Raw genomic sequence first — 18,545 nt, 5'->3', positions numbered from 1 at the left:
CATGTCATCTGCAAACAGGGACAATTTGACTTCTTCTTTTCCTAACTGAATACCCTTGATTTCTTTCTCTTGCCTGATTGCCCTAGCCAGAACTTCCAACACTATGTTGAATAGCAGTGGTGAGAGAGGGCATCCCTGTCTTGTGCCAGTTTTCAAAGGGAATTTTTACAGCTTTTGCCCATTCAGTATGATATTAGCTGTGGGTTTGTCATAAATAGCTCTTATTATTTTGAGGTACGTTCCATCAATACCGAATTTATTGAGCGTTTTTAGCATGAAGGGCTGTTGAATTTTGTCAAAAGCCTTTTCTGCATCTATTGAGATAATCATGTGGTTCTTGTCTTTGTTTATATACTGCATTCACAATTGCTTCAAAGAAAATAAAATACCTAGGAATCCAACTTACAAGGGATGTAAAGGACCTCTTCAATTACAAACCACTGCTCAGTGAAATCAAAGAGGACACAAACAAATGGAAGAACATACCATGCTCATGGATAGGAAGAATCAATATCGTGAAAATGGCCATACTGCCCAAGGTTATTTATAGATTCAATGCCATCCCCATCAAGCTACCAATGAGTTTCTTCACAGAATTGGAAAAAACTGCTTTAAAGTTCATATGGAACCAAAAAGGAGCCCGCATTACCAAGACAATCCTAAGTCAAAAGGACAAAGCTGGAGGTGTCACACTACCTGACTTCAAACTATACTACAAGGCTACAGTAACCAAAACAGCATGGTACTGGTACCAAAACAGAGATATAGACCAATGGAACAGAACAGAGTCCTCAGAAATAATGCCACACATCTACAACCATCTGATCTTTGACAAACCTGACAAAAACAAGCAACGGGGAAAGGATTCCCTATTTAATAAATGGTGCTGGGAAAATTGGCTAGCCATAAGTAGAAAGCTGAAACTGGATCCTTTCCTTACTCCTTATACAAAGATTAATTCAAGATGGATTAGAGACTTAAATGTTAGACCTAATACCATAAAAACCCTAGAAGAAAACCTAGGTAGTACCATTCAGGACATAGGCATGGGCAAGGACTTCATGTCTAAAACACCAAAAGCAATGGCAGCAAAAGCCAAAATCAACAAATGGGATCTAATTAAACTAAAGAGCTTCTGCACAGCAAAAGAAACTACCATCAGAGTGAACAGGCAGCCTACAGAATGGGAGAAAATTTTTGCAATCTACTCATCTGACAAAGGGCTAATATCCAAAATCTACAAAGAACTCAAACAAATATACAAGAAAAAAACAACCCCATCAAAAAGTGGGGAAAGGATATGAACAGACATTTCTCAAAAGAAGACATTCATACAGCCAACAGACACATGAAAAAATGCCCATCATCACTGGCCATCAGAGAAATGCAAATCAAAACCACAATGAGATACTATCTCACACCAGTTAGAATGGCAATCATTAAAAAGTCAGGAAACAACAGGTGTTGGAGAGGATGTGGAGAAATAGGAACACTTTTACACTGTTGGTGGGATTGTAAACTAGTTCAACCATTATGGAAAAGAGTATAGCAATTCCTCAAGGATCTAGAACTAGATGTACCATATGACCCAGCCATCCCACTACTGGGTATATACCCAAAGGATTATAATTCATGCTGCCATAAAGACACATGCACACGTATGTTTATTGCGGCACTATTCACAATAGCAAAGACTTGGAATCAACCCAAATGTCCATCAGTGACAGACTGGATTAAGAAAATGTGGCACATATACACCATGGAATACTATGCAGCCATAAAAAAGGATGAGTTTGCGTCCTTTGTGGGGACATGGATGCGGCTGGAAACCATCATTCTCAGCAAACTATCACAAGAACAGAAAACCAAACACCACATGTTCTCACTCATAGGTGGGAACTGAACAATGACATCACTTGGACTCGGGAAGGGGAACATCACACACTGGGGCCTATCATGGGGAGGGGGGAGGGGGGCGGGATTGCATTGGGAGTTATACCTGATATAAATGATGAATTGATGGGTGCTGACGAGTTGATGGGTGCAGCACACCAACATGGCACAAGTATACATATGTAACAAACCTGCACGCTATGCACCTGTACCCTAGAACTTAAAGTACAAAAAAAAAAAGAAAAAGAAAAAGAAAAAAAAAGAATCATAGTGCTCTTAATATATTCAAGCATCAAAGCCAAAGGAACCTCCATTAATATTTTAAAAAGTCAACTCTAAATGTCTATGACTTCTCCAGACCTCAATTACTTGTGATTATTTGTCAAAGAACAGTACATAGAAATACTAGAGGGAAACTAGCATTTCTTGATATTTAGACATAAACATGCTAAATAAACTGCAGTCTTATATGTATAATTTGTTTTCTGGTTAGACTAAAGATAAACTGAGTTATGATTCATAGAACTACCCAAATAGACAAGGCATTCACTTGCAGTGAAATGGATATTTAATCCAGATTCCTTTAGAACCGTTTTGTACATCTAAGTAAAAACCGATGTTAAAACCTAAAGAGGGAAGGAGAGTCCCTTGTGTATTTCTACTGGCTATGGAATGCCAGCATGTTCCCATGTCGCGAGAAGGAGGGTGTTCTGTGACGGCTTTTTCTGTGACAGTTCTAACTACTTAGGTTTTCTTTTCACAGTCTTATCTCTGTAAATGTGGTTGTAAATATCAAACTAATAAATTATAAATTAGTATTCCAAAAAAAAAAAAAAAAACCAAAGGCTCAGAAGGAGAATGAAATCATGTTGAATGAATGAAGGGTAGCCAGATGATGAAGGATCTGAAAGTGCTCACTAAGAACATTGGATTTAATCTGGACTTTAGCGTTGGTTTCTCATTGGAGTCTCAGTGCCTGTCAACTCTAGAGGAGTTGGAGGAGGACGGTGAGAGTGGAGGGGACAGAAGCACTGGCAAACTCTTTAAAGCAATTGTGCACATCTCCACCTTGGAATTCACAGACTGCATATCACTCCTTGAGGAAATCTTCAAGCTTTAGGCAGTGGAACCACCATTATTGTCAGTAATTCTCTTTACCTCACAACTACCAACCAAATATTTATTTCAAGGCAAGTTTGAGGTACAGATGGATTACCCAGGGTCCATTTGAAGCTAAATTGCAACATATAGGTCTTTCCTTGGAGTCCCTTCTAATTGTCTGTCCAATCTTCCCCCAAAACAAACAGAAAAAGAATGGTAATAGAAAAGAAAAAAGATTGAGTGCAAAATTTTTTTCCTCATTTTCTATTTTGTTCAGAGAAGTAACTGTGTTGTATATATTGTCTTTTTAATACCTCTTTGCATATTGTTTGTACTTAATAAGTATAAATTTGTCACAGAAATGAGGGGGAAAAAGTTTCTTTCTTGGACACTTTGCATTTCAATAAGTATACAGTGTGTTTCATCAGTGATCTGTGGTTGGAGAAATTCCATTATATACACTTTTAAAAAGTTTTTTTTTTGGTTTATTTGTGCTTTTAAAGAAAACTCCCAAATGAGGATAGTTATTTTTAGTACATTTCAAGCAAACATTTTTATTTAAAAAACTGTTATTTTCAGGAAAAAATATTTTACTCTAGATTCTAGCTATAAATTGTTTTTAAGTGTAACTTATTGAATTCTATACCAATATGTATAATATGAGGTTTTCTTTCCCCATCTAGTTTTTATTACTACATCTCTTTCTTAAGTTGAATGTCTAGTTGATACTTGTTTAACAGTGATTCATCTGAATATTCCTGCATCTTCTCTTTAGTTGCCAGTTACAAGTACATACTGATTATTTATTAGTACACAGTGAGCTCTGTGATATATTTTGGACTTATGTCTTCTCCTGATGAGTTCTTCTCCATATTTTTTTTCAGGTGTAGTTTTAACTCCCATATACATAAAGGACAATAAGAATTACTAACCGGAAATGGCCTTAAGTGTACAGAGTGACTTTGCAGCATAGTAGATTGGCCTTCATATCTGAAAAAAAAGATATATTTTTTTCAAATGAGTTACAGGGCAGGGCATACTAGTGTTGATATTTCTATAAAGAGAAAGTCTACACTATTTATTGCTCTGAGAACCTTGTTGTATTTTGAAAAACATATCATCATATAAAGAAGCCCCTGAAAATTTTCTTTCTTAGTTTCCCATTTCATATTGTTTTGTCAATTCAACTGTGACTCATTAACACCTCTTTCCCCTAGGTTTTGCTGGCACACCTGGATATCTTTCTCCAGAAGTTTTACGTAAAGATCCTTATGGAAAGCCAGTGGATATGTGGGCATGTGGTAAGCAATTATATTTTGAAACAAATTTTGTGATATGCTAATGTCTTAGTCCATTTGGTCTGCTATAACAATCTGTCATAGACCAAGTGGGTTAAATAACAAAAATGTATTTCCTATTTATTTATTCATTTATTTTGATAGAGTCTTGCTCTGTCGCCCAGGCTGGAGTGCAGGGGTACAATCCTGGCTCACTGCAACCTCTGCCTCCCAGGTTTAAGCTGTTCTCCTGCCTCAGCCTCCTGAGTTGCTGGGATGACAGGCACGTGCCAGCATGCATGGCTAATTTCTGTATTTTTAGTAGAGACAGTATTTCGCCATGATGGTCAGGCTGGTCTTGAACTCCTGCCTCAAGTGATTCACCTGCCTCAGCCTCTCAAAGTGCTGGGATTACAGCTGTGAGCCAGCACGCCTGGCCACAAAACTTTATTTCTCACAGTTGTGAAGGCTGGGAAATTCAAAATCAAGGTGCCAGCAGATTCGGTGTCTGGTGAGGTCCTGCTTTTAGTTTTGTAGAGAGTCACCCTCTCTTTGTGTCTTCATATGGCAGAAAGGGAGAGGGCTCCCAGGGTCTCTTTTATAAGAGCATTAATCCCATTCATGAGGCCTCCATCCTACCAAAGACCTCACTTTCCTTCCTTCCATCATATTAGGAGTTAGGATTTTAACACATGCTTTTTACAAGGGACACAAATATTGTCTATAACAACCACAATTTTTATAATTTAAAATACAAGTTGAACATCCCTAATCAAAAAATCTGAAATTTAAAATGCTTCCAAAATCCAAAACATTTTGAGTGCCAATGTGATTACCATGTGTGGAAAATTCTGCACCTGACCTCATGTGATGGGTTGCAGTCAGACACAGTCCAAACTTTATCTTATGCAAAAAATTATTTAAAATATTTTATAAAATTGCCTTCAGGCTATGTGTTTGGATGTATATAAGATGTAAATGAATTTCCTGTTTAGACATGGGTCTCATCTCCAAGGTATCTCATTGTATATGTATAAATACTACAAAATCTGAAAATCCAAAATCTAAAACATTTCTGATCCTTAGCATTTTGATAAGGGATACTCACCCTGTAATATCTTTTAAATTTGAAGTTGATATTCTCTAGCAATCAGCTTAGAGTAGAAGTTCTCAAACCTCAGTCTACAACAAGATTACATGGAGAGCTGTTTAAAGGACAGATTGCTGTGTTTCTGATTCAGTATATCTAGGATAGAAACATTTACCTTTTTGACAAATTCTCAGGTGATGCTAATGCTGCTGTTTTCTGGAACACTTTGATAACAGGGATGTGGGGCATTGCTCCTAGTGGTTATGTATTTATGCTGCTATCTTCTCAACCAGTCCTTCCAATAAATATTGTTTGCCCATGATACTTGGCAGAGATTAAGAGTGAACTAGTAAATATTGGAAAATAATGAAATTGGCCATCCTGTGGGGACAAAAGTCTGACTTAGGCCTCTATCTGCCAACTCAAATCAAAAACAGTATCCTATACAGGCCAAAAGACATATAATGGGGAGGATTTTCACCCACACTTTTTATGTGGAATTTTTATGTTTCAACATACACTTTGAATATGTGAAAGACTGAATGAATACTGCAATATTACCCTACTAAGATTATCAACATAATCACCTAAATTCCTGACACTATGCCATTGCTACCAGCCTACAAGTAGATACCTAACTATCATAGTTTGGCTTTAGTGTGCTGCAGACAGATTTCAGTGCCTTTGGTGTTTGTCAGCAAGCTTAGAAAAAGTTGATTTAAAAAACTTTACTTGATTCTGAAAATAATTTTTTAGACTTGGTTTTAGTTTAAAAAGTTAAAAAATTCATCATCACTACTTTATAGTGATAGACTATTCCTCATTATATTTCTTGTCAGCTTTACCTCTTTGGTAACAACTTGGCGTCTGATCTTAAACTGATTGAATCTTGGGCTTTCAGAGTTACCTCCATGCCTGGGAAGGCAGTGGTAAAATAGGGCACTGTATTTATAGTCTCAACCCCTGGGGTTCAGTCTTTACTTTTTACCTACTAACCCAGCCTCTTTAATATATCTGAGTTGGTTTCTTTACCTGTAAAATAGGAATATGTTACCCTCAATGAACTGTAGGAGGGTCAAATGCAGTACACTTTAAAGGAAGACAATTGACAATTGCTACTTAATTAATGGGTAAGGTCTCAGGAATGCCCCAAGCTCTGTCTTCCTCCTACCTACCTGAGAGTATCTTCAAAGCGTGAACTCTAAGACATGAGCTCTGAAATGCCTTTGAATTACAGCATTGTCACAAAATATCTTTGTTCAAATCTAGATGTTAGTGGCAGATAACTCAGATATTTTCCTTGCAATAAATCAGCTCCCAGCATACATAGATCTGTTTCTGCTGAGGAATTTAAAAAGCAACAGAGTGGCCTGACACTCAGGCAAATACAGATAGGTTTTGTGAAGGATACAATCATATTTTTAAAGTATTTTTAAAACATGATAAAGCTATATTTTTGTAAAGATAGGCAGTTGTGGCTACAATGCTGCACTTGGAGCTTGAATACTAGAGGGACAGTGTGGCATACAAAAATCAGTAACCAAGGGAAGCAGGACTCAGCATAAGGGACATTTCGTACTCTTTCTTTGCCTACTTCATCGAAAGGCCTTTTCCAGCCTCTTCTGCCTTTGTGTTTATCTCTCCTTGTTTTCCTAGTTTCCTTCCTATTTTCTACTTTTTTTCTTCATCCCTCCTGTTTACTTCATAGGTAGGATGCAGTATGTGTAGCGGTTAAGAGAACACATCTAGCTTCTCAGTTCACTTGCTGTATGACATGGCTCAAATTATTTAGTCCCTGTGTCTCAGTTTCCTCTTAGAAATGGAGACCATCAAAGTTCTTGCTTCATGGGGCTGCAGAGAGGATTTTTTAAATACAGTAAGTGATAGTTATCATTGTTATTATTATACAAAGTCTTTATTTATAAACGAAGTTTCTAGATAACTGATATATGCCTTATAGTAGACTTAAAAAACGAAGTGTATTATATAACTCAGCATTATTGGTGTGATTTTCGGTAGAATGCCCTCATCTGATGACCTGAATACCAAATTCTCTCTCTCCCTCTCTCTGCTTTCTTTCTTCACTTTTAAATTATTTTCTCTTGTTTTATTTGGTAAAAGGTGTTATTATGGACAGATTTCACAACTTCTGAATCATATTTTACTCCGCCAAAGAATTTAAATAAATTGTTCATTTGTTCTTCTATCAAAAACATTTTTTCGTGTTTCAAATGTGTCACCATAAAAAAGTGATAGACAAGTGAGGTGATGGATATGTGAGTTAGCTCTATTTAATTATGCCACATCATGTATCTATACATATCAAAACATCATATTATACCCCATAAATGTATTCAATCATAATTTGTCAATCCAAAAAAATTAAGAATTTTTTGAAAATTTAAAACCTTTTTTTATAATGTATAAGTTTTATTGGTGTTGAAGAATATCAGATCCACTAAAAAGAAACCCAAAAAGCTAATAGTTTATACTAGGGACTCTTCTCTGGCTGTGCAGAAAAATCAATGATGAAGCATATACAGGCACACCTCAGAGATATTATGGGTTTAATTTCTGGTCTCACAATGGAACAAATATCAAAATAAAGTGAGTCACACAAATTGTTTGTTTCCCAGTACATATAGAAGTTATGTTTACACTGTGCTATAGTCTATTAAGTATACAATAGCATTATGTCTAAATGCACATACCTTACATAAAAAATACTTTAAAATAGCCAGGCCCAGTGACTCATGCCTGTAATCCTTGCATATTAGAAGGCCAATGCAGGAGGATCCCTTGAGTCCAAGAGTTTGAGACCACCCTGGGCAACATAGGATGACCCATCTCTACAAAAAGAAAAAAGAAAAAAAAAAAACTATATTGCTAAAATATCGTTGTCATCATCTGAGCCTTCAGCAGGTTGCAATATTTTTGCTGGTGAAGGGTCTTGCCTTAGTGTTGATGGCTGTTGACTTATCAGAATAGTTATTGCTAAAGGTTGGGGAAGCTGTGATAATTTCTGAAAATAAGACAACAATGAAGTTTGCCACATCAGTTAACTCTTCCTTTCGTGAAATATTGCAATACTCACCAAAATGTGACACAGAGACATGAAGTGAACCCAAGTTGTTAGGAAAATGGCACCAAAGGCTTTCTCAATGCAGGGTTACTATAAACCTTCAGTGTGTAAAAAATGCAATATCTGCAAAGTACAGTAAAAAAAAACACACACACACACAATAAAACAACATATGCCTTTATATCAAAATGCCCAAATCCTGCATGGGCCTCTGCTTTAGTGGATCTGTGGTAAACACAGGAAACTGCATTTTTAATAACCTATGATGTATTATCAGAGTTTGGATTCACTGTCTTAGACTCACAAAACACACTATGTTCAATTGTAATATTACTTTGGCATATTCGAGTTTATGTGGATTGTCTGAGTGCATTTCTGTGATACAGTTCATATATCTAACCTTTTAAAATAATGGAATATCTTATAATAGTGAGATTTCATATCTGTGAAATGTGAGAGAACTTATAAGGTAGAAGCTCTAACTTTCTTGTCTAGAAGACGGAAAAAGGATAGGTAGAGAGTAGTTTCCATCTTTGTTTTCTGAACTATGTAACATTTTTTTAGCTGTTAAGCAAATATTAGATGGATAATATGTACATATGTGCACACACGTGCACACACACACAGATATCAAGAATGACTCTTTAGAAACTTATAGCCATAGGGCATCTCATAGATTTTTAACCCCAGTTTTACCACCTTTCACCTTGCTGTATTCTATCCTTTCTTCACATAATATTAGGCAAAGAGCCAAATTCCTTTGTGATGAGCCATGCCCCAGTTGGAGCACATATGTGCCACCAATTTCCATTTCTTTAGAGACTGTGTGGACCCTTTGTCTAGAAATGCACTTGGGATCACACAACTATGAGAATGTCTTAAGTGTTCTAATATCACATATTTAGGGGAAATGACTCCCACTAGAACATTATAATGTATTCTTTTGTTACATGCCTTGGTCATTGTTGTGGGATTTGGAATTGTTTTTATTTTATTATATATCACCTTACTCATGTGACATGAAAGTGACATTAATTCACTTTACTTGTAAGATGATGTACCCTTACTCATCACCATTGTAGTAACCACCACAGTAATGGACACACTATTTGGTTGCTTTTAGGTTGTGGCTTTTCCTGAGGGAAACTCTTTTTCAACCATTTATTAGCACTGTCTCTTGCCAATTACATGGTGACTTATTTTCTAGAGTAGACACTGGGTTGAGTGGTAAAAAAATGACACTACTCAGAAAACAAAAGAAATGCAAAACAAGCCATTTAGCAGAATGGCAGCTAGCCTTCTATACGAATTAAGCTCTGAAACCTCATTACAGCAGAGCAGAGTGAAGCAGGGCATTGGTATAATGACTAAAACAAGCCTGTACATTATTTTTATTAGAATCATGCAATTATCTGCACAAAGGAAATCTTGAATACCAGCATTACCTTGCTTTTGTGATCTCACACAGGGTGTGGTCTGACCTGTACTCTCCCTTTGGAAGCAAATAGTCCATTACTGGAAAGCAAATAATAAACATTAATGAAGCAAGAACATAGCCTTGTGTTCTGCCATTAACAGCAGTAAATTGATTTTTATGACTTAATTGTATGTATAACTGCTTCCATAAATTCCTAATGGGATGAGGAAATGTTTGTAGATGTCACTGGATCACAAATTTCTAACAGAGCTTCTTCTACAATTTGGCCTAAAAATAAATAAATAAATGCAAGCCTATAACATGGGTCTCTCCCCCACCCTATGTATATATGTGTTGTCTTGCTACTTTTCTACCTTACTTATGTATTAGTCTCAACAGTTATGAGTGATAATAAATTAGTGACTGTCACAGAATGTACCTTGACTTTGGACAAACCTTGGGAATTTTATGGAATATGTTTCTTCTTTTCTTGTGTGGTGAATTTAGGTTCAGCAATGATGTGTTTTCTGGGGTTTAACCTTTTCATATTTCAGCTGGGGTAAGTCATTATCAGGTACTGTAATCATTTTGAAATCCCAAGCCTACTGGATATTCTGTTGCTATTACCAGTTCTGAGACTACCTTACACTTGGCCAATCACAGATAGGCCTCCAAATTAGATGCCTTCTGCCTTCATCCCTTATGACCCACATCTCCAACAGTCTTCAGTTCATGGAGCCTTACTCCCAATCATAGTCTTTACCAATATTCTCTTACTCTGAACTTATACACTGTCTTAAATTTCTGTACATTTACTATGTCTGGTTTCCCTAACTTGGTGTTTTTCCAACTGTGAGCCACAAACCACATGGTTCAGAGTGACCTAAAATGCAGCCTCCCGAGATCTACCTTGGGATCATTGAATCAGATTCTCTGGGGTCACAGGATCCAGCAAATCTCACTTCTGGTTATATATCCAAGAGAATTGAAAACAGCACCTTGAAGAAATATTTGTACACCTATGATGATAGTAACACTATTCGCAACAACCAAGAGGTGGAAGCAACCCAAATGTTCATTGACAGATAAATAGCTTCAACAAAATGTGGTTTATACATATAATTGTATATTATACAGCCTTAAAAAAGAAAGAAATTCTGTCACATGCTACAACATGGATGAACCCCAAGGACATTATGCCAAGCAAAATAAGTCTCTTACGGAAGCGCAGATACTATATGATTCTACTCATATGAAATATTAAAACAGTCGCATTCGTAGAAACAGAAATTAGAAAGGTGATTACCAAGAACTAGAGAGCAAGGGGAAATTAGTGTTTCATGTAATAGAGTTTCAGTGTTGAAAAATGAAAACAAACTGGAGATCTGTTTCATGACAGTGTAAATGTACTTAGTACTACAAAACTGTTCACTTAAAACTTGTACATCTGGCTGGGCATGGTGGCTGATGCCTATAATCCTAGCACTTTGGGAGGCCAAGGTGGGAGAATCACTAGAGCCCAGGAGTTTGGGACCAGCTTAGGTAACATATAGTGTGACCCTACCTCTAAAAAACAGAAAAAATTAGCCTGACATGGTAGCACACACCTGTAGTCCTAGCTACTCTGCTCGAGAGGCTAAGCCAGGGAAGATCCCTTGAGCCAGGGAAGTTGAGATTACAGTGAGCCATGATCATGCCACTGCAATTCAGCCTGCGTGAAAAAGAATGAGACCTTATCTTTAAAAAACAAAACAAACACAAAAATGATCTATGTTATGTAGTATTTATTTATATATTTATTTATTGAGACAGGGTCTGGCTGTGTTGCCCAAGCTGGAGTGCAGTGGCACAATCTTAGCTCACTGCAACCTCCACCTCCCACGTACAAGTTATCCTCCTGCCTTAGCCTGCCCTGTAGTGGATACTACAGGTGCACACCACCACACCCAGCTAATTTTTTACTTTTTGTAGAGACAGGATTTTGCCATGTTGCCCAGGCTGGTCTCAAACTCCTGAGCTCAAGCAGTCTGCCCACTTTGGCCTCCCAAAGTGCTGGGATTGCAAGTGTGCGGGACCTTTTTTTTATGTACAATTTAAAGTCACTGCGTGGGGCCTTTTTTTTATGTACAATTTAATGTCATGTGTTTAAATTTAATTTTAGGTATTTTTTAGCATAATTTTTAAAAGAAAGATTCACTGAGGTGAGGCTCAGGAATTTGCATTTTAACAAGCTTGCCAGGTGGTGCTGATGCCACATCAAAGCTAAGCAACACTACCATAGCTAATTGCAGATTCCTTTAGGAGAGCAGTTTTTAGGTTTATTACAGGATATGTCAGAGGTTGTAAACAGGTGAAGTCTTAGTTCAAGCTGCTATAACAAAGTCACATAGACTGAGTGGCTTATAAACAACGAAGTTTCTTTCTCATAGTTCTGGAAGATGGAAGTCTGTGATCAGGGTGTGACCATAGTCAGGTCAGGTTTTGGTGAGGGTGCTCTTGAGGGTTACAGACTGCCAGCTTTTTGTTGTATCCTCACATGGTAGTAAGAGAGCTAGCTAGCTAGCTGCCCTCTTCTTAAAAGGGTACTGTTTCTGTTCATAAGGGACCCATCCTCATGAACTAATTATCTCCCAAAGGCCCCACCACACCAAATACCATCACATTGGGATTTGGATGTCAGCATATGAATTTTGAAAGCCATACAGACATTCTAACCATTGTAGGCAGTCTGCTGTCTTAGTCAGACTTGTGGACATTTTATTCTTAGGAGTGTTGACATTAATTATTTTTCTTTATAATTTATTAGCAAGTAATTTCTATAAGAACTATCAGTTTCTAGCTTCTCTAAAAAAATCAAAAGAACACGTGATGCAATGCTTTTGTTCTTATATAGTAGTTGTACCTGTCAGACACATGAACACAACTGCTCCCCTGGTGACCACCCCACCCCATACACAGTACAGGTGCAGGCCTTCATCTCGGCCTGCTGCCAGAAGTCCTGTCAGTTTGCCACTCCTACTACATGGCATAGATAGTTTCCATCCTGTTAAACGTGCCTTCTTATCTTGCTGGCATTGATCTTCTAGCTCTTTGTTCTACCCTTCATTGGCCATTTAGGTCACAGAGTGTTAGTTGAGCACTTTCTCTACTTGAAATGTATGATGATTTTCTATTAATCGTATTATAACAAGATAAGATAGAGCCATACTTAACACTCATGTAATAAATTGTGTATTTCCAAACTCCACATGCATTTTGCTTCTAAGTTTATAATGTACCCCTTTATTTACTTAGAATATTCAGTAACTGTCTTAATCAGATTTTTCCATTAACTTCCCCACTACCTTCTCAGAGTTGTCCAACATTCCCTCTTCATCTCTCCTTTTGAAAGAACAGCATTTAGAATGTTTAATTATTAACGAGATTATAAGTTTAACAACTTTTTTAACATTAACTTTTATTAAAATCAATTTTGAATGTTCTTGATAATGTAGTCTTTCTACCTAATCGTAATCAATACTTCTCAAAAGTCTTATTAACCAGACATCTCTAGCATCTCCCAAGCACAAATATATACATAAGATAATGAAAACTTGTTTTAATATCTATCTTTATATGGAACCAACTCTATCAAAAATAGTTATAACTGTCATGGAAAATGTGAAACATAAAATGGAGAGAATACTATAATAAACTGATGACTATTTCATCTATTTCCTCCCTTTCATTTCCCACTCCAATATTATCTTAACCAAATTCAAACATTGTATCAATACATCTATAAATAATTTAAAGTATATCTCTAAAAGAAAAGAACTCTAGGCCGGGCATGGTGGCTCAAGCCTGTAATCCCAGCACTTTGGGAGGCCGAGGTGGGCGGGTCACGAGGTCAGGAGATCAAGACCATCCTGGCTAACACGGTGAAACCTTGTCTCTACTAAAAATACAAAAAAAATTAGCCGGGTATGGTGGCGGGCACCTGTAGTCCCAGCTACTTGGAAGGCTGAGGCAGGAGAATGGCATGAACCTGGGAGATGGAGCTTGCAGTGAGCTGAGATTGCACCACTGCACTCAAGCCTGGGCTACAGAGCAAGACTCCATCTCAAAAAAAAAAAAAAAGAAAAAAAGAAAAAAAAAGGACTCTAAATATGACAGTAATATTAGTTTTAAAATTTTAATAATTATTGCTTAATAGCATCAAAATAAACAGTCATTTTCCTATTTATCCTCTCATGTCATTATCTTGTTTGGTCTCTTAGATCTCTTAGTCGTTTTTAATTTGTAAGTTTCGCTCCATTCTCTCTCCTCTCTCCTTATTTCTTGATGTATTTTTTCAAAGAAATCTGTAGCTCCAAGACAGCACATGTAAGTACTCAATCTTGGTCTGTAGATACTATTTACCATTAAAAGGAACCAGAACTTTTTGTAGTAGCAGCTGATTTCAAGTTTAGAACAGGAAAAAAGCAAGATGATCCAGGAGCATCTTGTCATACCACAAAGAAAAACTATTACGGACCACAGAGTTTATACTAACAGATGCAGGAGCCACCTTGAGGCTGGCACTAGCCAAAGATGGGGCAATTGAGAATCAATGAGAAAAATAACAGTAATAGATTGAAATACATCAAATAAGTTTAAATCAAGGAGTTGATAATGATAATCAAAATTCAACAGAAGTCCTAACCTTTGGGGGATGTTGGGGACCCAATGCATTATTTTAAAACCTGGCTAATAAAGAGGAAGATAAATAAATAATTGGCCTATCTTTCCCATATGAACTGTATCTTAGACCAATCAAGTGGATAAGGAGTAAGATTTTCTTAGTCTAAAGAAAGCATGATATAATTAGAGTATCATCATTTTGTTTGTTTGTGAGTCTCACTCTGTCACCCAGGCTGGAATGCAGTGATGTGATCATGGTTCACTGCAGCCTCGAACTCCTGGGCTCAAATGATCCTCCTGCCTCAGCCTCCCAAGTAGCTGGGACTGGCTGTGCATTCCACCACACCTGGCTAAGTTTTTCTATTTTGGGGAGAGACAGGGTCTTGCTATGTTGGCTAGGCTAGTCTTGAACTCCTGGGCTCAAGTGATACTCCTACATCAGCCTCCCAAAGTGCTGGGATTACAGGTGTGAGCCACCATGGCTAGCCATCATTATTTTGCAGCCCCAGTAAAATTATGTAGGCAGTAATCATCAAAGGCTGCTAATGTCATGAGAGTTACCCAACATTTGAAGGTCACATCATCACCCCTGAAGTGTTCTTGCAAAAAAAAAAAAAAAAAAAAGACTTCTTCATTGACTTTTAATGATTTTAGTACTTCAGATATATGGGCAGAGAAAAAGAGCTAGTGATTTTTTCCTTTCTTTTCTCTCTGACATAGAAAAAAGGTAAAATATTAGGTTTATTTTTAAAAAAGGGAAATTAGGCTTACTCATGAGGCAAGAACTCTCAAATAGAACACCAAACACTTTTATTTTATTTTATTTTATTTTTATTTTTGAGACTGAGTCACAGGACTCTGTCACCCAGACTGGTGGAATTCAGTGGCACAACCTTGGCTCACTGCAACCTCCGCCTCCTGAGTTTAAGTGATTCTCCTTCCTCAGCCTCCCAAGTAACTGAGACTAAAGGCATGTGCCACCATGCCCAGTTAATTTTTTTGTATTTTTCATAGAGATAGGGTTTCACCATGTTGGCCAGGCTGATCTTGAATGCCTGACCTCAGGTGATCCGCCCCTTTTGACCTCCCAAAGTGCTTGGATAACAGGTGTGAGCCACCATGCCCGGCATAGAGCAACAAACACTTTTAAAATAAGCATTTGTTTAGCGGACCTAGCTAAAGGAAAAAGTAGCTGCAAGGAACATTTAAGATAGGACCAAATGGACATCTTTGCTAGTAAGTCAAGGTCTCTTAGTTAGACAACACAAAGTTTTAAATTTTATATTACCATTCCTACTGAAGTTCATAGATAAAGAAAAAGTGGCTGCAGGGAATGTTTAGAGCATCATCATGTCTGTCCTGCTTGTGGTTGAAATAGTTACTTAACCTCTCAGCCTGTTTCTTCATCTATAATATAATGCAGATAACAACAATATCTACCTCATAGCATTATACAAGGATTAAATGAAGTAATACACTAAAGCACACAAAACTCTGAATAAATGTTATCTACAATAAAATTTATTAATATTACATTATCCTTATGCCATGAGTCTCACACTTGTTCTATACATTCAGAAAATAGAACTACAAAAGAAAGGTTTTAGATGCTCGTTTAATAATCAAGTTGAAGTAAACTTACAAAACAGTGTTTATTTAAATAGGCATTGACAATTTCACATCAGGCTAGTCAATAGTACCTATAATATTTTTTTTTTAAGTCTTTGGGCCTAAAAGTGTTTTTTTAATCTTCACATTTATGCTATTATTTTATTTAAAGTACATGTTTTTGTAGACACTCCTCCATCAAACAACTAAATTGTGGGCATCTATTATGTATAGGCTGCTTTTCTCATGGGATGAGCCCTCTGTGAGCTTCCTCTTCCCAGAGAAGCACCACATCAACTGTCAAGTGCAGACATAATTCATAAGGACACACAGCCTATGTTGAAAATGCTAAATGTCTCAGTTGTGCGACTGATTTATAATTTTATAACAGCCTAACTCCAGATGTGTATTAGGAAAATGTTTATATTCAATGGAAACTATCACTATTACAAAGCAAATTTTCTCCTTAACCTCCTGGAATCTTATATAGCTGAGGGCTAAAACTACTCAGGTACAGCTTTTTTTCTACTTGCATCCTGAGAACACAAACACTCATCATCATCATTACTATCATCATTTTCATTAGATGCATGGAAAAATTATTTTTATGTCGTGAAGGTGGGGTACCAATATGCTGTGATTTTCTTCATGGTCTTATGAACTGTGTCTTCCTGAAGCAGGCTCTAAAATTCTAAGATGGTTAAACCATTACTTAAAAACCATTTCAGCTGCAGCAGTGTCTATTGTATAAAGATGTCCAGACTGGTGGACAGGAGCAGAGATAGATCTCCTAGGTACAGAGACCAAGAGAGACCACCTTGGATAAGGGAAAAAATAAGTCTCAGAGTACACCTGGCAAAGTGTCACCTGTCTTACTTTTCTTTCTCAAGTTTCCCAGGCTTAAGGAAACATAGCAAGAAAAAAGCAAACAGGAGAGGTCAGAGGAATGACTGCCTTCTGCCACGATAATGAACTAAGAAAAAAACCAAAGGCCTTAAGCAGGGCAATAAAATATGTGAAAAGTGGCAGGGGGGTATTTGATGACAGAGAAGATCATTGTATCAAAACGATCTCAGACATTTAGACTGCAGATATCATATCAGGGAAATTTAAAAACTGTGAATACAGATTTTTTTTTTAATTTTAAAAGTTAAATTAGATGTTGATTAATTTATAAATATAAGTTTGTGAAAAATTTTAGCAAATTTTATTACAGCCATGTGTTTATTACTTTGAATTTTCTGTGGCATTTTGCCCTTCTCTTCCTTTTTCCTCTCCCATAATGTATATTCTTCTGTAGTCTTGTTGGTTAAGTTGTTTGACTGAGAAGACTTGAGGTTTTTGAAGACTAAGATTACTGAAAAGAAAAGGGTTTTGTCTCTATGTAGTACCCACATTTGCAGGGACTCTGGTTATTTAGAATGTGAGTTTGTAACCAGGACACCATCACTCAACAAAATGTCCCAATTACCATCAAAACAAGCATGAGGAAATAAATAACATGCTTAGTTTTTAAACTTCAACCTCACAGTGACTAAAATCATATTCTCTATATAGGTAAGAATGCAGGAAGACTCTATATAGACAAGAGTTCAGGGAGGCCAAAGAATGTCGCCCTAAATGACAGATACGTTTTATCTTTAGAGTTTCCTTTCCATGCCTCTTTAGAATTCTCTGGAGCATGCATTGACTGACACATTGTCAGAGTTCTGGAGCAAAGGAGGAGAAGCATTCACCTTCCAGAGACTGCTCCAGACTAGACCATAACACGTCTCTCTCAAGTTTTCCTACATTCCAGTTTTCTCTGTTTTTACAACTACAGCTTAATATCATTGTGGATCAGCCACATTTAATTTATTGTTGTCTATATGACTTAAATAATGTTAACACTGTAATCTCTCCAGGTGTCATTCTCTATATTCTACTTGTGGGGTATCCACCCTTCTGGGATGAAGACCAACACAGACTCTATCAGCAGATCAAGGCTGGAGCTTATGATGTATGTAATAACTATTTATATCACTTTAGATGAAGGTTTGTTTTTTGCTTGTTGACCAAGAGCCAAATCTTTTCATTTTTCTTTTAACCATAATTTTTATCACTTTCTCTTATTATTTCCCTCTCTCTTAAGGAAAGGGAAAAAGAAATGCAGCATATGTGTTCAGCTTATGTTTCCTTTTAACTCACTATCTCCTAAGATTGAAAGAAAAGCCATGTGAAGTCTCTGTGGAAGAACTTTGTCAAAATGTTTGGATCTTAGTGCATTTTAAAAACATAAAAATTAAAATATTTCTGCTATAAAAATGATTATTGCCTATTCAGTTGAATTATATTCTCAAATATCTATCACATAATTTTACATTATATACCAACAATATTTTGCAGTGATCACATATCAAATAGAACATTATCCCA

At 36.7% G+C, this 18,545-nt stretch overlaps 1 protein-coding gene across 11 annotated transcripts in view; it reads left to right on the top strand.

Annotated features, from left to right (window-relative positions):
- CAMK2D (calcium/calmodulin dependent protein kinase II delta) overlaps positions 1-18,545 on the top strand; it is a 322,111-nt gene that overhangs the window by 242,525 nt on the left and 61,041 nt on the right. For all 11 annotated transcript variants that reach the window (XM_023220019.2, XM_023220022.2, XM_023220030.2 and 8 more), the window contains exons 8-9: positions 4,212-4,295; positions 18,035-18,129. In XM_023220019.2, coding sequence (XP_023075787.1) covers positions 4,212-4,295; positions 18,035-18,129 — 179 coding nt within the window. The remainder of the gene's footprint in view (positions 1-4,211; positions 4,296-18,034; positions 18,130-18,545) is intronic.

This window comes from Piliocolobus tephrosceles, chromosome 3 (assembly GCF_002776525.5).
Source record: "Piliocolobus tephrosceles isolate RC106 chromosome 3, ASM277652v3, whole genome shotgun sequence".
NCBI classification, from domain to species: domain Eukaryota; kingdom Metazoa; phylum Chordata; class Mammalia; order Primates; family Cercopithecidae; genus Piliocolobus; species Piliocolobus tephrosceles.
This window is presented reverse-complemented; position numbering and strand designations above follow the sequence as displayed.